The 20797-nt window shown below is 43.7% G+C and overlaps 1 protein-coding gene across 1 annotated transcript; it reads left to right on the top strand.

Annotated features, from left to right (window-relative positions):
* Positions 1-370: 370 nt before the first annotated feature.
* Positions 371-20137, top strand: LOC134540045 (heparan sulfate 2-O-sulfotransferase hst-2-like). The gene is made up of 6 exons (XM_063382489.1): positions 371-1321; positions 3805-3988; positions 15432-15589; positions 17135-17338; positions 18364-18530; positions 19091-20137. The coding sequence occupies exons 1-6, from the start codon at positions 1116-1118 to the stop codon at positions 19321-19323; spliced, it is 1152 nt and encodes a 383-aa protein (XP_063238559.1). The 5' UTR covers positions 371-1115; the 3' UTR covers positions 19324-20137.
* Positions 20138-20797: the final 660 nt, after the last annotated feature.

The following is a 20797-nucleotide window of genomic DNA, read 5'->3' as shown; positions in this document are numbered from 1 at the left end:
AGCTTTGGACAAATTTTTCACAGGTTGAAACCTTTGTTTCCTGGGCTAATAGGCCGAGCTGCGAGCCCGACCTCCCCGGGTGACCGATCAGCCTTGAGGAGAGAGGAGAAGAAGAGAGCGGCGGGTCGTGACGTCACGCAAGGCGCTTCTCTCGCGCGGTGAGAGAGAAAACCTCTCTCTCGCCTGAACAAGCGACACTTTCATGGACCAGGTGGTGTAGTCCTGGAGGAGGAAGGGGGGGGGGGGGAGACGAGCAATGGAACTATTGAAGGGGGGGGGGGAGGTGACCCACAAATGATTTGAGGGGTAGGGGGAGGTGTTTCTAGTCAGTCGTTCGCGGCTAGGCGCGCGAGAGGTCGTGTCTTTGAACGCCGTCACCGCCGAAAACAAGCCCGCAGCTCAAGAGTCGAAGAGTCGAAGAGTCGAAGAGCCTCGTCGCCTAGTAAACATCTCTCGTCTCCGTCTCGCGCGGACCGATGTGATTTTCCGGCGGGGATCTCGTTTGGCCTCGGCTCCACTCGACCGCGCGTCGGAGAAGAACCGGTGGTGTCGTCTGTCTCCGAGCGCGGTGCCGAAACGGCGTCCCCGTGTTCGGTTCCGACTAGGGAGCTCTGTCCGTTCGTCCAGCGCCAGACCAGGCCACTCGGAAAGCCGAGGATGTTCTGGAACAACGCACCGGGGTTGGATGCGGTGACCTCGGCATTCCACAGTTAAATTCACGTTGTTTATATATTTTTTCTTTTTCTTTTTCAAACCAAGAACCGACCTCCTACAAACAGAGGAAGTTCTTCGTGAAAGGTAAAACACACGAGTGGATAAAAAGGAGAGGGAATATATATTTTTTTTAGTGAAGGCTGAAGAAGTTTTCGATTCATGTGTGCAGAGTACGTTAACTCGACGGTATAGTTTTTTGCGGCCAGTGTTTTGAACGGTGCGAGTGGTGGGTAAAGTACGTTTAACTAGACGGTATAGTTTAAACGGTGCGTAAAGTACGTTAACTGAACCGTACAGTTTTTGCGGTCAGTGTTTTGAACGGCGCGAGCGTGGGAGGGGGGGAGCCGGAAGGGGAAGGATGCCCACGACGACGACGACGGAGACGACCTCGGGGTGACCCCATGTCGCCGCCGTCGCTGCTGGCGCGCCGTCGCAGCGGGCACTCGCGGCTGCTGCTGTGCGCGGCGCTGGCCACCACGGCCTGGTCGCTCGTCGTGCTGCACCTCAAGATCTCGGAGGCGCGGCGCGGGGCTTCAGCGGCGGTCGTCGTCGGCCCGGACCACCCGACGTCGACGGAGGCGGCGAGGGTCGCCCGCGCCCCCACCAGGTCAGTGGCATCGTCGCACCGTCGGGTCGGGTCGTTTACCACCACGCCGAAATACCATGACGCCAAATGTCAAAAATTGACCACAACGCCGAAATACCATAGCGCCGAATGTCAAAATTGACCAAAAAAGCTGAAATACCATAACGCCGAATGTCAAAAATTGACCACAACGCCGAAATACCATAACACCGAATGTCAAAATTGACCACAACGCCGAAATACCATAACGCCGATATCAAAAATTGACCACAACGCCGACAGCTAGAAAACTGCTGTGTACCACAACGCCGAAATAACAACTGAATGAACTTGTGTGTGTGTTTCTTAAATGTACCTTACCGCCGAAATACCACAATCAAACCCAACCTTACCTAACCTAACCTAACCTAGCTTAATATAACCTAACCTAACTTAACCTAGCCTATCCTAGCCTAGCCTAACCTAACCTAGTCCAACCTAACCTAGGCTAACCTAACCTAACCTTTGTGGCAGTCCTGCAATGACATTTTTCGGCGTTGTGGTGCGTCCCCCACACCGTCCGCCGGTGATGCGCGCGACATCATCTTCGGACCGCGATGCGCGGCGTTCGCCAGAGGTGACCTCGCTAGTCGAGGAACTGGGAACGTGTAACACCAACGGTGCTGCCGTCCGCGACGTACGGCGCGAACCAAAGTTCGCAAAGCCGAAGGGAAACTTTGCGGGCAGTATTTTATTTTAAATTATTATTATTTTTATAAAATCATATCAGAAGCTAATCAAATTCTTCAATAGTCGACGTAGCTGCTCCGGAAACGAATTCTAGCGGCGGTTGCTGAAACTACGTGTGATTCGCGTCAGGAAATGTAGTCGAAAATACAATTGGCGGTATATATTTATCACGCTAGATTTATTTCAAAGAATCCTACGTAAAATTTCGTGTTGAGTTTCGTGTTGTAAGTGTATTTGTGACGTGATAACAACGCATGAATTTTGCTCGTTGCCGGAGTTAGATTTTACACATCACTGGCGAGTAGGTACTGAAAAACTCGCTCAGTTGAATTTTTTATTTTTTATTTACCAACGACGTCTTGTGGCCTGGGTATTGGGTTCGATCCCCTACATGCCTAAGAATTCAGTATCGAATGAATGTACCGATACTGTACTTTTTTTTTCTGGTGTGCCACACCACAAAATATGTTGCTACCAAAATAATTTTCACTGGTTTGTTCGCTTGATAAGAGCTTATGCATTACTTCCCACAATCAATGTAGCTGTTTTAGCAATATAGCTACATAAATAATGAAATATGCCATCTAGCGGGCGGTCCTGAAACTACCCCCAAGAAAGTGAGGTCTCGGCCACTGTCCAGGTCCATGGAGGAAGGCCGCATGTCGACAATGTATATAAACTAGCTGCCCGACCCGGCTTCGCACGGCTATACTAATGGGAAAAAATTAAGCCACATCTCCCATTTACAGTAATGGTAAATAAAAAAATATTCAGTGAAAATTTATTACAATGCTGTATAATGTACAGGAGAGAAAATTAATAGCACCGATGGTTTCCCGACTCGTGCACGCAACGTACAACTGATGTACCCGTACTTCGCTACAGCAGTCTACAGGCAGATAACTCTTGCGTCGCTCATTATACATGCCCCTCCTTGTGGGTACGCCACTGCCGCGAGATGCCCGTTGCCATGGAGACGCAGAAGGCATGAACAATGCAAAATCCTGTTCTCATCCAGACAAAGTACCCACTGTTGCCTGGTTTTAACCACCCATGGGATCTAATTTTCGGGAAATGTCATCCTGCGTAACATAAGGAACATTACTGTGAAGTTTCAAGTCTGTAAAATATATATACTTGAAAAAAAGGGCAATTTTGTATATTTAAAGTACCCGCGAAATTTCAACGGTGATGAGGACTGCACTAACAATGAAATAGTCGTTAACTTCTAGCGCCTGCGGCATCGTCAACACAAACTTCGTACGTGTACTGCATGTTGTATCTAACCCCCTCCAACGCATTTCATTCTAAATTGGACTTTTAGTAAGGATCCCTAATGTTATTGATAATATAATATAGCCTATAGCCTTCCTCGATCAATGTACTATCCAACACTGAACGAATTTTTCAAATGGGACCAGTGCTTCCTGAGATTAGCGCGTTCAAACAAACTCTTCAGCTTTATAATATTAGTATAAATAATGAAATCTGACATCTAGCGGGCGGGCCTGAAACCACTTGTAGAAAGCGAGGTCTCGGTCGCTGCTGTCCAGGTCCATGGAGGAAGGCCGCATGTCGGCAATATATATATAATGTTAGCTGCCATCTAGCGGGCGGGCCTGAAACCACTTGTAGAAAGCGAGGTCTCGGTCGCTGCTGTCCAGGTCCATGGAGGAAGGCCGCATGTCGGCAATATATATATAATGTTAGCTGCCATCTAGCGGGCGGGCCTGAAACCACTTGTAGAAAGCGAGGTCTCAGTCACTGCTGTGCAGGTCCATGGAGGAAGGCCGCATGTCGGCGGCGCGGCCCAGCGACCACGTGGTGTTCTTCAACCGCGTGCCCAAGGCCGGCGGCGAGATGCTCGTGCTGCTGCTGCAGTGGCTGCAGGGCGCCAACGGCTTCCGGCACGTGCGGCTGGGCGGCGGGCACGTGCGCCGGCTCAGCAGGCTGCAGCAGGTGCGTCATTGCACGACACGTGGCTGCGGTCAATTTCTTGGCGTCAGGGCCGGCGCGTCCGTACAGGCGAACTAGGCAACCGCCCAGGGCGCCGAGTAGCTGGGGGCGGCGCAGCACGACACACAACAGCTGATGTAATATGTTTAACGATTATTGAAACTAGATGAAAATGGGATTTTGTAACAGTTTGTAATGTTTATATTAATATAAGTAATTATTTAAAGTCCACGGTGACCTGTTTATGATTTGTAATAAGTAAAAAAAAGTAAAAAAAAAAACACAAGCCTGCTTACATTTGATTGTTGACAAAATCTTAAGCTTACGTGATGTATTTTGAGGCAAGGAAAAATTTTTTTTGGTGTCCGGCCCGGGTGTTGGGGGGGGGGGGGCATTAAGGTTTTTCGCCTAGGGCGCCAATTTTTCTTGCACCGGCCCTGCTTGGCGTGATGACGTCTTATAACTTTAATGACGTCTTATAATATTTTTGATTTTTTTTAACTAGTGGAATGATAGTTAACGGGAAAAAAAATTTTTTTTTGTTTTTACAAATAATATTCTTTTGGAAACCGGTTACCAAAAAAAAATAGTTTAAACTACTACAAGAAAGATATCGTAACTTTGTACCACACATGGTTATGGTTAATTATTTTTTTTTTTGCATATATGGAATACGTTTATCGAGATAATACTGAGTATTTCTTACCGAAAACTGGCGCATAAATTAAATCGATGAACGCCGGCTGCACGCACGATAAAATTGTCACGTTCCGCTTGAGCCTAGCGTGCAAGAACAGGCCAATCAGCCGTGCGAGAAAATCTCCTATAACATCAAACAGGTTATGGCGGCCTTTTAAACTAATTGTTCGTGATTATATTTAAACAAATTATTTGAATTAAATTTTGCAAAAACCTGTAAATAATATTTGAAAATTAAAAAGTATGCAATTTTTCACCAATGTTTTCTTATGACGTCATCACGTAAAATTATCGTCCTAAACCGACTTTACAGACAACCACCTTTTTTTCATGTAAGTAATACCTACATTTTCCGAGACGAAAATTGGCGTCAAATTATCGTAATTTTGAACAATTGTGAAGTTAATCCTGGAAAACTATTCAGGGAACGATTAGCAGACAACTTTAACCATCGGAGGTACTGGGACAACACTAAGCATAAATGTCCCGGGTGAGAATCCGGACCCAGAATTACTGCGAACACTATTATGTAGTAATACAGCTTTTTTTTCTTCAGGTAAATGTACAAATTTACACATATCTGTAATTTTACATGAATATCACTGAATTACGGTGTGGCGGGAAATTGTTGCTCTAAGTGATGAGTATGAATTCGATGTTATTTTATTTTTAAAGAATTCCACGTTCAATTTTGTGTCCGAGTTTCGTGTTATAAGTGTATTTGCAACATGAGAACACGTGAGTTCCCTCTTTACCGAGGTTACACGTTATACAACCACTGTTTCGTTTTGAAGGGGGGGTGAATTCAATTAATGAGTGGAAATGTCATAAATCCAAGCGCCCCCCTCCCCCCCCCCCCAAAGGGTAGACTCTTTTCTACTCTGTCCAACTCTTCTTCCAGATACATCCTTCTGTTTTCCCGTAAGCATCCTGCTTGATATTGATGCATGAAATTTTGCATCCCGCATGTCAGCGCCCAGGGTTTCCCCTGTGTCTATGCAGGTTTTACCTGGGCTCAACTTATCTAGTTTTAGTCTAGTACAGTCGGTGAGGGGAGTTAGTCATGGCGCCAATCGCTGCCATGGCTGGCCAATTCCCCTCCTAGCACATGATGCAAGCTACCCCTCCTGCATGATTAGAGCGTATGGGCTTCGGCCTGAGACGCACTTAGTCTCCCTCCCTAACCCGGAACCCTCCCCAACACACTTAGTTTTAATTTAGGTTAGGAAAAAAAAGGTCAGAACGTGTGACATTTCGGCGACTGATCGTGTGGGCTCACCGTATTCTGAAATGTGCATTTTCGAGTGCGGGTGGTTCTCTCTGCCTCTCTTCCTCTTACCACTGTCCATCTCTCGCTCCAGCTCGCAGATGCTACCCGGCTCCTACTTGCAACGAAATGCCAGAGGTGCTTGTATTTTGTAGTCACTTCCACGGAGTCGCAGTAAAACGAAAGGAAACCCAAAGAAAACCGAAGGTCACCGAAAGAAAATAAATAATGAAACGCGCGGTTTTGATTGCACTTGTAACACGAGAAATAAAGAAAAATAAATGGTGAAACGGCCTTCGTGATAGAAGGTGAGCGAAAGGGAGACCGGAAGCGGAAGTTTCGAGAGAAAGGACTCAAAGCGACGGGCTATTTATAGCAGGTCACCTTCGGGAGTTAGATAAAACTCGTTACATCAGATCTGAATATTTTTAACTAGTGTAATGATAGTATACGGAAAAAAAAACTTTCTATACTTTTACAAATATTCTTTTGGAAACCAGTTACTAAAAAAATAGTTTAAACTACTACAAGTAAGATATCGTAACTTTGTACCACACATGGTTATGGTTTTTTTTTGCATATATGGAATACGTTTATCGAGATAATACTGAGTATTTCTTACGAAAACTGGCGCCTAATTAAAAAATTTAATTTATGTTTCATTCAAGCATAGTTTTTCTAAACCATGGAAGGAAAATATAATCGAATTTTTCAACTATTTGACTATATTTAGTTTTACTGTGCCAAGATAGTATGCAGTACACTGCAAACTGTTGTCACTCTTACGGATGGAATTGGAGTCCCCCGGATATTTCGTGGATTGATTTGGTGTCGAGCTAAAAAAAATTTTGTCAACGCGGTTTTTTTTTTTTTTTGCTTTTGTTTAGAACGAAACATACAAATAGGAAGTTGAAATACGGTGCAGTTTATGGGAATATTCAGTTGTTTAGAAATTACGAAGCACACTTGGTTTTATTTGAGTTAAAAGTCTGTAAATTTTCGGTGATTACTAACAGTGTACGTTAAGACGTCTCCCGAGACACCGCCCAATGAGATCGAAAACGGATTAGGACTATTACAATTATTTCATCTAGGTGTATGTTTTTCCTGTTTGTATAGAAAAACAGAACTTGGAAGTCGAAAAACGGCGTTGTTTTTATGAAGAGACCGAGTTATCTGAAATACAAAGAACTCTTAGTTTAATTCAATGCTTCGTCGAAAAAGTCAGTAAATTTACTATTATTTCTAACAGTGTAGAGTGGAGCATCAATTATCAGAACAAAATAGATAACTTGGGAGATGTTCTGATAAACGATATATATGATGACCGATCATTTTCTAAAGAAAGAAAAGGACATACTAGGGTTATATGAGCACAGCGAAACAAATAAACAGCGATAATAAACACAAATATGTATGTATTTTGTGCTACAATGCTCACACGAGAACTAACATGTAAACTAATTGCAGTACACACAGAAACACATAAACACAGGAACCACGAAACAAAGAATTAATTATGTAAGGAAATAATGATCAAAGAAGTCTGCAGAAAATTAGAAGTACTGAAGGTGTGCATACATTTTAAGAAAATAAGTAGGAAATTTTATTTTGCTTTCGCGCAAATTTTGAATTAATTTTGCCTTCTGGAACGCGCTCGGTTGACCGGTCGTTCGGTTGATCTGTCGTTCGGTTGACCGGTTGTTCGGTTGATCTGTCGTTCGGTTGACCGGTTGTTCGGTTGACCGGTAGTTCTGTTGACCGGTCGTTCGGTTGAGTGGTCGTACGGTTGAGCGGTCATTCGGTTGACCGGTTGTTCGGTTGACCGGTTGTTCGGTTGACCGGTAGTTCTGTTGACCGGTCGTTCGGTTGAGTGGTCGTACGGTTGAGCGGTCATTCGGTTGACCGGTTGTTCGGTTGACCGGTTGTTCGGTTGACCGGTAGTTCTGTTGACCGGTCGTTCGGTCGACCGAGGCTCGGATGACCGGAGCTCCACTGTATTAGTGGAAACGGGGGAACGGGACCGCCGCTGCGTGGTGACGGCGCGCGGAATGTTCCCACGGCGCCGACGCGTGAAGCGGCGCGCGGTCCGAGGAGAAAGCGGAACAGCGGCTCCGAGTCGCCCCGCGGTCCGAAAGCGGGCGGAAGTGACCTCACCGCCGAACCGCGCGCCGCGCAAACTCCCGGCCACAATCGACACAGTACCAGCTAGGGACAAGTATTCATCCGTGGGGAAGAAAAAAATTTCGAAGCAGTCATTAAGTACTGCCGACAGAAGTAAAAACATTTTGTTTTGCAATTTTTACAAAACAATATTTTCATACAACAAATTTGTTTCATCACGTTAGTAAAATAACTCCTAAATTACTATAAAAAATAAAAAAAAATAATGATGTTCTTAATTTTTTAGATTATATTGCTACAAAGACTCCGTTTTCTTCGTTATTCAAACTATATATCTATATGAGAATATTAATATATTTTATACTCACTTTTTTACTACACAGTAATAGTATACTTAAGATATAAAAGCGCAATAAGTTATACTAATAGGAACAGATATAGTGTTATCGTTAACACGTCACATGACCATGTCGATGACGACTTACATGCATTTACTGCCTATATAGGTACAAACCTTCCCATAGAAAGTTTTAACTTAAAAAATAAAAATTATTGTGACCGAGTCTTTCAGTACTCGTCAGAGACGTGTAACATCCAAACCTCGGCGACGAACAGAATTAATGTGTTCTCGTGTTGTCAATACACTTGTGATACGAAACTCGGACGCGAAATTCAACGTAGAATTCTTTTGAAATAACGCCGAGCGTGATAAACGTACAAGCAAATTGTGTTTCCAACTACATTTCTGGACGCGATTCACACGTAGTTTTCGCACCAACAGCTTAGATTCCTTTCCGAAGCAGCTACGTCGATTTGTAGAGAATAATTTTAAACTATAAAATCAAACGGCTGCGATAAAAACGAAAAGACTTGATAAAATATATATATAGGGGTTTAGTGTATGTATGTATATATATATATATATACAAACACACACACACACACTAAACTCCTGCTTTGGGCCTGATTTTCAACAATACTGCAATTCTTGTTTGTAATTTATTAAACAGTTAGTACTATAAAGTTTCCCTTTGGCTTTGTGAACTTTAGTTCGCGCCATTTCGCCACATATGGCAGCACCATGGTTACACATTTCCGTTCCATGGGGCTTCCGTGCGCATTTGCGAAATTTCTCCCAACGAATGTATGCCGAGAGCTAAGCTGTTGCACATAAAATTAAATAGCTCATTTGGCTGCAATAAGTTATTCCCGTCGGTAGCGATTTGCTCCCTTGAAATTGGCGCGTGTCTTGAGGCCATTCAGGACGCGTTTGCTTCAGCACTGGATGTCTGTGATTGGTGCGCCGACAGTAGACATGCACCTGAAATAAACCCAGCCAACCACGAATCAAAGACAATATCTAATAAATGTATTGGAAAAGTGACAGACTTTTAGAACTTAATATAATTCATATTTTAATAACCTTTTAAGTTTTTCGTTGCAATATTATTTTTTTGTTATGCTTACAACAAACTTATGTAATTTGATGTACAGTTTAAAAAAAATGTATTTTTATAAATACAGCATTTAGTACCAAAAATAATCTTAAAATAAAAGCCGATAGCTTTAACTATGAAGTGTAAAAGAAAACAATCTAAATTGTTTTGAACTTTAGATACAGGAAAAGGCTATATGTGAAGTTTGAAGATGTGCAAGTTATGATTCGGTGAAAAAATGCCAGTGCTGGCGACAAGAGTTGCTGAAAACCAGTTTTGGAGATTTCACTGGAACCACGATATGAAAAGCTTAAAACTACATATGAAGATAAGATTGGCGGTGAAAGCAAAAACCAACGGACAATTTTCGTTGATAACCTCATTAAGTCTACTAAGAACCGCAGAAAGAACACTTTCCCCCGCGAAGTTGATTATTTTTTTTTTTGAAGTGTAATTAGTTTTCTGCTCATTACGTGGTTTCAAATATGTAGAAACACTTGCGGTAAATCTGTACACTGCCCGCCAGGTGTGATGCCATAGTGCTTGGGTAACGTTTGCCAAATTTTTGCTGTTGCGGGAAATGCAATAATTGTTTCCTAATTAACGCATCCAAACAGTTTCCCTGCGGTAAATGGGGCACTTACATGGTCTACAAATTAGTTTTTAGTTTACGTGAAATAAAATGTGAGCTAGTACTTGCCAAAGACGTGTAACATCTAACCTCGGTAACGAACAAATTCGTGTTGCAACTACGTATACTTATAATACGAAATTCGAAATTTAACGTAGTATTCTTTAAAATAATGCCCAGCGTGATAAATTTATATGCAAATTGTGTTTTCGAATACATTTCTGACTCGAATCACTCATTTGCAGACCGAATTTATAAACTATATAATGAAACGGCTCCGATAAAAACGTCAAAACTTGAAAAAAAAAATTGCTAAACACCGGCTTTGGACCTGATTTTCAAGGTGTATTATTAAAATAGGTACTGCCCATCTGGTTAAAATTCAGTAAACAGTTAATAATATGAAGTTTACCTTTGGCTTTGCGAACTTTGGTTTGTGCCATCCGCCACAGATGGCAGCATCCATGCGACTTTCGTTCCATTCACGAAATTACTCCCACCAAATGCCGTATTCCAAGAGCTAAGATGTTTACACGTCAAAAAGAGGTAACTTCTAGTAGGATTTGGGCCAAGGGACGTGGCGAAACCTTCAGCTCGAGTGAAGAAGCCGTTTGACTCGGAGAGGGAGGGAGGGAGGGAACAGCGGTGTTGCCGGCAGCAGGAGAGGTTAGGAACAAACCAACATCGACAACATCGCAGTCTTCGTCGTCTTAAAACTTTCGCTCGCTCCTCTTTGACCAGCTATAACTTAAAAGTCCCCTCCCATCCTCTAGCCGTGTTCCGGTTTCGAAACGAAGGCATCAAAACGCAAGGCCGTTAAAGTCGTCGTGTTTCTTACTCGAATTAAGGTCACGCAGAATAAAAATGATACTGCTAACGCGATGTATTGTAGGTAAACAAAATGGACGCCAAGAAATATTGCAATAAATATTTTTGATTCGAAGTTTGGAATAAGCGTGCGAGGCTCATGGCTTTAAGGAAAACGGAATGAGCGAATTGGTTTCTGTTCGTAGGAAGAAAACTTGTTTTTAGGTGCTGATTATTGAATTTAAAGTGCTCAGACAATGCTTTTCTTTCGCTCAAGTGTTCCTTACGTTAAAAATATGGGTTTCTATAACCAATAAGAAAATAAAATTATTAATGCATTTTTTAAAACCTTTAATCTAAAGTCAACCAATGTTTTGCAGAAATTTTGCATGAACCACGTGAATAAACATGTTTATTTTCCCCTAAGAATGCTATGGCATATAAAGTTTCTTTAAATAGTGCTTTAAAAATGCAAAATATTTCACTTGGTTCACATATCATGTTTGGAGGATACTTGGTTATAGAAATGTAGAGGTTAAAAAATATTACATAGAAAAAATTCGGTAGTATGGCCGCTAATTTTTTTTGTAGAGAGGCGAAACTTCAAACATACAAGGATATGGAATTTATAAGTTACACAAATATTTGAAAGACGTGTAAAGTGTGCTCGGCCAGTAATTTGATTGCAAAAACAAAATATGATACTTGAAGTCCTGTTGCACTTTTCGACGCCCTCGGTGGTTTACAATTTTGGTTGCTACATGCTGATGTTCATCGCCTTGAATTATCGTAGCTACCGGTGGTAAAAAAAAGTTTCAATTAAAATACTAGGGTTTTGTTTATTCTGAATTGCATTTGAAATTTACAGCAGAAAATTAGTGTTTGTCTAGACCTATGCATCATCACGATGCGTGTTTTTTTTATTTGTAACATATTGGCTCTCGGTTTACGTTATTTGTTAGGAGTAATTACGTGAATGGAACGGAAGTCGCATGGAACGGAAATGTGTAACCACGGTGCTGCCATCTGTGGCGGATGGCGCGAAGTTCACAAAGATAAAAGAAAAGGTTTAAGTATTAACTGTTTGATACATTTTAACAAGATGGGCAATATTTTAACAAAAAAAAAAACCTTGTCCAAGATCAGGTCCAAAGCCGGGGTTTAGTATTTTTGAAGTGAAAACTTCTTTAGCCGCGTTGAGCGATTTTTGGTAGGGGCAAAACTTATGGGTTCGCGTCACCGACATGCTAGTGACGTGTTGCGCCAGACTGGCGAATCGCAGCGGCCTGTGTACATGTATACGCATATATACACTAATACATTGTATATAATACCCGACTGTATCATGTGCTTGTTGGACTCTTTTTTGAATGGGTAAAATCTTGTGAGTTCGCGTCACCCACATGCTGTAGTAGCAGTAAGTGAAGTTAATCTGACCACGTGAATACATGACCTAGGTCTGACATCACTGGTAAGTCATAGCTAGGTAATGAATTTTTACGTAATTTTGACATACCACTGACATCTGTTTTGACTAAAATATGATGTAAGGATAAATGATGTCATGCAGACATCGTACTGATATAATACCAAAATCATTTTCTTACGTACATTTGACGTATAAATGATGTCATATTACACATTTAAAAACAAAGTTTTAAGTTTTCACTTCTGTTGACAGTCCCCATGACTGGCTATATATATATTCTCTCTGCAAATCGAATTATACGGGTTGTTGCCACAACGTCGAAATACCATAACGCCGAATGTCAAAAATTGACCACAACGCCGACAGCTAGAAAACTGCTGTATACCACAACGCCGAAATAACAACTGAATGAATTTGTGTGTGTTTCTTAAATGTACCTTAACGCCGAAATACCACAATGAAACCTAACCTTACCTAACCTAACCTAGCATAATATAACCTAACCTAACTTAACCTAACCTATCCTAGCCTAGCCTAACCTAGCCTAACCTAACCTAGTCTAACCTAACCTAGTCTAACCTAACCTAGTCTAACCTAACCTAGTCTAACCTAACCTAACCTTTGTGGCAGTCCTGCAATGACATTTTTCGGCGTTAGTGTATTTCGGCGTTGTGGTAAACAGCAGTTTTCTAGCTGTCGGCGTTGTGGTCAATTTGGCATTTCGGCGTTGTGGTGCGTCCCCGAATTATACGATGGTCGTCGTAGCTGCTCCGGCAAACGAATCATAGCGGCGGGTTCGTATACTGAGTGCGATTCACGTCAGTAAATGTAGTTGAAACTGCACGCTCGGCATTATTATAAAGAATTTTCACGAAGGAATTTCGTGTCCAAATTTTCCGTACTGCAGGCGTGTTTGCAGCGCGGGCACACGCGGATTTGCTCTTCACCGAGGTTCAGATGCTCACACATCTCTGGATAGGACGAGAAGACCCTGTAGATCTTTATTTATTTGATTCTTATATTTTTTGGGTGGGAGACTCGCTCAAGATGAGTGGGACGGATGGTTAAGGCGCCCGCCTCGTCAGGGGTGTGTGTATGTGTGTCGGTGAGGCGGGATGATAAGCGCGACGCTCGCTGGTGCTTCTAGCGCGGTGTCTCCTCTGGACTGGCGCGCAGTCTTCTCGTCGTGCACAGGACAACTGTGAAATTTGAACGGTGACCGTAACATTATATGGCCGAGAAATGAAGATAAAGGTGTAATAAAAGTCCCTTAAGTGCTTTCAAGAATCTGTACTGGTTGATTACGCCTAAAAATTACTCTGAAAACATGCATTTTAGCCATTTTAACTCTTCTAGAAATACAGTTTAAAAACTTAATCCGAAATCAAAAGTACTTTTCGGCCCTAGAATAACTCTTAAGTGCTTTTCCGTAAACTGACCCCACTCGGACATCTTGAGTGGTTTTCAAATCGCGTTTTTTTTTCCCTGAAGCTCTGCGCACCGTGTGTGTGTTCATGTAGGCGGGGGACCTTAAGTGGTCGTTCTTGAACTTAAAGAGCGTAGCCGCGACTCGGGTATAACCTGTTCTGCAGCGCCGGGCAGAAGACTACTGGACTGTCCGGTCCCCCAGGTGTGTCCGCGTCTTGCGTCAGCCTGCTCCCCCCCTTCCCCCCTAGCCCTCCACCGGGTAGATCACTCGACGCTGGAGCTCTCCTCTCGCAAGCTAGTTACCCCACCGAGGAGAAACTCCAGTTGCCGAGACTGAGACCTGGTTTTTGAAGTAGTTTCGGGCCCGCCCGCTAGGTTGTAGCTTTCATAATATATTGCTAGAGACCGGAAAATATTTACGGATTCATTTAACGATATGCTAGAATCCAAAAAAAATGTACCTTTATATTGCTTCTGTAATTGGCTTACAGTTTATCTGAAGGACTTTGAGCCAATGGAAAACCTTCAACCAAAAAAAGTATCGAATCGCAAGCGTCCCAGTTGACGGGTGTCACGAGTCAATAGCCAATGAGCAAGTGGCATTTGCCTGAGTGTGTAGGGGGTTGTGGAGTATATCCTAGAGGTCATCGAAAGCGCGAATTTTTCCAGTCTCTATATTTTGCTAACACAGCTACATTGATTGTGAGAAGTAATGCGTAAGCCATTATTCAGACAAAAAAAAACAGTGAAATTTAATAACGTTCGCAGGCTTTCGCGGCCATTGTCTGAAGTAGCTTGGCTTCTGGGTTGTAGCCGCGTCCTTGGCGAATAATTCACCGATGTGATTCGGTCGACATTGCAGTCGCCATCATCGGGGAGCAGTTCTGCTCGCTTTAGGACCTATAACGTAGCAGGATTAATTTCCTTGCAGGACCTATACCGGATCGTGTACATCTCGCGGAGGTCCTAGGTCGTAACGTTTTTTTGCATGCTCGAGGAAATATATCGGATTGTTTTCTGCTCGATCGAAGACTTAAATCGGAACATATTCTGCTCGCTCGAGGACCCATAACAAAACGTTTTCTGCTCGCTCCAGGACCTATATCGGAACAAGTTCTTCTTCGGAATGTGTTTTACTCTCTAGAGGATAATTATTGGAACGTGTTCATCTCGCTGGGAGACCTATACCGGAACGTTCTGTTCGCTCGAATACATATATCGGAACATGTTCTTCTTCGGAATGTGTTTTACTCTCTAGAGGATCTTTATTGGATCGTGTTCAACCTCGCAGGCGGACCTGTATCGGAACGTGTTCTCGCAGGCGGACCTGTATCGGAACATGTCCTCGCAGGCGGACCTGTATCGGAACGTGTTCTCGCAGGCGGACCTGTATCGGAACGTGTTCACGCAGGCGGACCTGTATCGGAACGTGTTCCCGCAGGCGGACCTGTATTGGAACGTGTTCTCGCAGGCGGACCTGTATCGGAACATGTTCCCGCAGGCGGACCTGTATTGGAACGTGTTCTCGCAGGCGGACCTGTATCGGAACGTGTTCTCGCAGGCGGACATGTATCGGAACGTGTTCTCACAGGCGGACCTGTATCGGGAACGTGCTCTGCCCGCAGGAGGACCTGGTGGAGGAGGTGACGATGGCGGTGAGGAGGCAGGCCGTTCCCGTCAGCTTCGACCGCCACGTGTACTTCCTCAACTTCAGCCGGTTCGACCGGCAGTCGCCGACGTTCATCAACCTGGTCAGGGATCCCGCCGAGAAGGCGCTGTCCAGGTGCGAGCCTCGTCGTCGTCTGCCTTCCCTCCCTCACATCACCGTCATTGTTCCTCCCGATCTCACGGCCTAGATCTGCACCACTTGATGTAAGCTTTTGGACATAAGCCATTGGTAAGCACATGTATGTATGTAGAAGAAAACTACTAAAATACCCAAAAGACAAAAACACAAAATAAACAAAAAACTACAAAAATACCCAAAAGACAAAAACACAAATTAAACAAAAAAAATTGTCTTTTGGGTATTTTGTAGTTTTCTTCTACAGACATACATTTGCTTAGCAATGGCGTATGTCCAAAAGCTTACAGCAAGTCATGCACTCCCATTGCACAAATATTTCAAAGATAATAGATCTGCACCAATTATTTAAATCAGTGAAATGATGGTACAGTGAAAAAATGTCTTCTATACGGCACATTTGGACAACGGCCATCCCGGATTTATCGAATTTCTTGGATTACAAAACGTCGATATAGTTATTACTGGGATTATCAAAGAAACATTATTACAGTTAATGGATATTCAAAACATGTTATATAAGTTTCTCTATGGTAAAAACAAATACACACGAGTGATATAATTTTTTTTAAAGAAAGAGTCCTATATCACGTTGGGCTGTGGCATAAAACGCCCAGAATGCGACGAAATGTAAAATGCCTGATTAAAATAACTCCACTTTGACTGGAAAATAAAAATTGTGTCAGTTCGGTTTTGCTGACCGGCAATTACTTGCAATTAAAATAAAAAAACTAAAGTGCTTGAAGTAGTGGAATTTCACTGCGAAATGAGAGGAAATCACTACTGAACAAACGAATTTCAATCACTCTGAAAATCTGTAGAAACTTTCAAGTTTCTAGTTGAGCAGTTTATAGTTTTAACAGATTTTCTCAAACTTGTGTAGGGCAGTTTTCACTATTTCAATTTTAGAGTGTACACTACAAGAATTTTTTTTTTTAAATAATAGTAATGAGTAAGGTGCATAAATCGAATGTTTTGGTTCAGCTTCTATATATAACCGTGCAACGCAAAAATATTACATAATATAGAAAAGTTATAAAAGATAATTTAATTAAAACACACAGTAGATGAATAATCACAATGTATTGTTTTCATCTTCCAGAGTACTTAAGATATAATTTCTTTTTATTTTCAGGATTATTCCATGGCTAACAGTGCAAAACTGTAATGGCGTATGTCCAAAAAACCATTTGATTAGTTTCAATGTAGGTACTCCATCGTCACGCACTTTCGATCACGTTACTTCAATTGCGGATTCGCAGATGGCAGTGTCGTCGGTGATCGTATGAGGGAACAGATAAAACAACGTCGAGGTACAGATAAAACAACGTAGGCCTACAGTTGATGTGGTCGTTGGCGGTGATTGTATGCGGGTACAGATAAAACAACGTCGAGGTACAGATAAAACATCGTACAGTTGCTGTGATGGTTGGCGGTGATTGTATGCGGATACAGATAAAACAGCGTCGAGGTACAGATAAAACCACGCACAGTAGACGTGGTGGTCGGCTGGCGGCTGCGCAGGTACTACTACGCGCGGGCGACGGCGAACCCCAGGAACCCGGACCTGAAGGCGGCGCCGACCCAGGCCACGCCTCGGCGTCGCCCGGACGACGACGGCTCGTTCGAGGCGTGCGTGGCCGAGCAGCGGGCCGAGTGCAGCTTCGCGGCGGGCCGCCACTACGACCTCGCCATCCCCTACTTCTGCGGCCACGAGGAGTTCTGCACGTGAGTGGCGCGTTCCCGAGGGAGGCTTTGGGTGGTAGCCGTGGAATACCTCCCAGTTTAACAAGGGGAGGGGGCCATCCGAGCGAGGGATTACCTCGAGGCTTTGGGTGGTAGGCGTGGAATACTGCACGGGGTGGAATATTTTTAAAAATAACAGCCCCCATAAGCTAAAATAAAACAGTTAACAGTAACGGGTAGAGCGTGTGCACAAGTTTTGACTGTCATGTTTTCGAACCTACTTATTCACAGTAGCGCATAGTACGGTCATGCGCATAGAAGGGAAAAGGATATATTTATATATAATTATGGACGCATGAGGCAACAAACAATGAGAATAGAGTTGAAAGCCATTTTGGCGAAACTAGAGAACTGTTTATATTGTTATGAGTCTAATGTGGAAGGGTCTGGGTTAGTAGGGGTAAACCTAACTAAGTGTTATTACAGTTTTATTAATTACTAATATTTACATTACTAATAAATAATTGTACTTAAAAATGTCTGCTCACCAATCAATGGCACTTAAAAAAATGTTCATTCGCAAATCACTCAATGTCTGTCAAGTTCCACAGTTAGCACACCTCACTGGAGCTGGTCTCAACAGTGGTTCGCCCCTTACCACGTGCCTGTCATCACACTCACAGTTTTGTGCCACTCAGTCGCACTCTCACGGTCCCATCGCTCCTCGTCGCGCCACTCTCGAGGGGGTCTCTCGCCCTATTCGCCGATTACGCACTTCCCTTCACTCGCGGAACTCTCGTGGAGGCCGGTGTCGTCACTTATATACCCGTGGCGTCCTTCTTGAAGGGACGAGAGTGGCCGTGACGGGTCGCGTCATCCCGGGCCGACCCAACGCCCGAAAAGTCCAGAAAGGCGGAGTATATTCGCGCCACTCCGCGCGGCGGCCTCGGGAAAAACCTGCAGGATTCCCATGGCCACCTAAAGTGCCAGTGAAAACAGACCGAGGCAGGATGATGAGCGGGGAGCTGAGGGGGACGTACATAAGGGCTGTGCTCGCTTGCCCGCAGGGAGCTGGACAACGAGCGCGCGCTGAGCGTTGCCATGGACAACGTGGAGCGCTACTTCCCCGTGGTGGGGGTCCTGGAGGAGCTGAACGCCACCCTCGCCGTGTTGGAGAGCACGCTGTCCTACTTCTTCAAGGGCGTGCAGCGGCTGTACTTCGACGAGCTGCTGGGTCAGTGTCCTGTCTGCTTAGGCCCTTGTGGAGGTACAGGCTGACCCTTCTAAACAAGGCAAAACTGTGGACACATCCAAGTAGGACATGCTTGTGTTTATCGCTCGAGTCTTCACATTAGTAGGGGGAGCTTTGCTATTCTGGGTCACCATTCTTAAGACGATCTTCTTCAAGGGCGTGCAGCGGCTGTACTTCGACGAGCTGCTGGGTCACTGTCCTGTCTGCTTAGACTCCTGTGGAGGTACAGGCTGTACCTTCTATACAATGCAAAACTGTGGACACATACAAGTAGGACAGGCTTGTGTTTATCGCTGGAGTCTTCACATTAGTAGGGGGAGCTTTGCTATTCTGGGTCACCATTCTTAAGATGTGCTTCTTCAAGGACATACAGGGGCTATACTTCTACGAGCTGCTGGGTCAGTAATGCGACCTTGCGGCCAAGGTCAACACTCAGAATCCACCTGGGAAACATTCTGAAAGTGCTTTGTGCCGGATTACAGAGTGTGCCGAACCCGCGTAGCGCAGGTCTGAAGACCGTCCACTGTGCGTGCATGTTCCAGAGCCACACAAGAACAGGAACCGCAAGAAGCCGGCGGAGATCAGCCCGGGAACACGCTCCAAGCTGGAGAGCAGCCTCCGCCTGGAGTACGTCTTCCACCGGTGGCTGCGCAGCAGACTGCTTCGGCAGCACGGGTCTAGGACCTCGGAGGGAGCGCCGAGGATCGCCAAGTACCTGGGTCCCGACGGCACGAAGAGACCCCCGGGCCTCGGGCCGGTCGGCAACTCGCTCTAGCCCCGCGAGCCGAACATCTTGTCCATGAGTTCACGTACTCTGCCTGGAGTTTCCTGGTCTGTTGGCTTCAGCTGAGTCTAAAGCAAGTGTGGCTTCAGTGAAGCGGGAGAGGCATTCACGTTCCCTGCCTGAGGTTTCCTGGTCTTTTGGTTTCAACTGAGTCTAAAGTAAGTGTGACTTCAGCTGAGTCTAAAGCAAGTGTGGCTTCAGTGAAGCGGGGGAGGGGGGAAGGGGTGGTAGGTGCGACAACTCCTCCTAAGCCTCAATATCATTTTTAATATTGCATTTTGTAGGGTATATTTATGTTTCCTTAAATATTTAGACTCGTGTGTTAAAAAACTTAATTTTTGATGCGTTGAAGTTCCCAACCAGATGCTCAAAAACTTTCTCAGCCTCTTCAAAACCTGGGTTCGGCGAATAAAGGGCCAGGACTCAAGTATTAAGTTCCGACTTACTTAAACTCGTTGAAAGAACTTACATAAACCATTCAACAATGGTACCCAGAAATATATGCGTGTGCAACGAATGTGAAACAGGTGTCTTGGCACCACTACTATCACAAATTTCGTTTTTTCAGTAACATGTTATAAATTTTTTTTACTAAAAGTGTGTGTGATAAAGATATTTCCCATTTTTGTATTGAACTACTGTTGTAGAACATTTAACCTAAAAAGAATAACTATTCTAATTGAATTAAGTATTTTTGTATGTGTTTGGAGGAATGTGAACTGTAAATTACAGTACATAATAACAATAATTTGACAAGGTAAAAATTGAGAAATAAACTACAAATGAATTGTTTTAATTGTGTAAATAATATTTGTTTGAATGTGATGCGCATAAAATTTGCTCGAATTTTCCTGAAAGACGGATACCTATGGAATGAGTGCTGCGAAATCTTAGCAAACCCACTAATAAAAGTCCTACTTACGGATAAACTCGGTCATTACACAATAGCTCATGACAGAAGAGACATGAGGATTCATAGACACTTGTCACGTTATCCCCAACAGTCTTCCTATCGCACCTGGAGCAGCCTCTCAGTTTCGGGTCCTCTGTTTGAGACGTAAAAACGCCTGGCATTTAAGAAACATGAAAACCGCATGGTAACTTTAACTGCAGTAACAGGAAATATGGTGTAATAATAGCCACATATCCAAGTTCATTCTTAGTTATTACCTTCTGCTCTGGTAGATTTCTGGATATGACTTTTCACTTCATTAAACTTAAAATACCTCTCTCACACCGCTTAGAAGGGCAAAGATGGTGGCTCGACCTCTAACAGGAACAGGTGCTGCTATTATGCCTTCATACAAAAAAATTACAAACAAGTCTGAATATGTAATAATTTTTAATACATCTTATTTAATTTATAGTCTGGTATACATCTCGATGACCGCGTAGTCAAAGACGTATGATTTCCATGTCAGAGGTCCAAGCTGTCATGGTTCGAATCACCTCGCTTCCAATGTAT

The sequence above is a fragment of the Bacillus rossius genome, chromosome 16, assembly GCF_032445375.1.
Source record: "Bacillus rossius redtenbacheri isolate Brsri chromosome 16, Brsri_v3, whole genome shotgun sequence".
In the NCBI taxonomy this organism is placed as follows: Eukaryota; Metazoa; Arthropoda; class Insecta; order Phasmatodea; family Bacillidae; genus Bacillus; species Bacillus rossius.
Note: the sequence above shows the minus strand (reverse complement) of the source record. Positions and strands in the feature narration are given on the sequence as shown.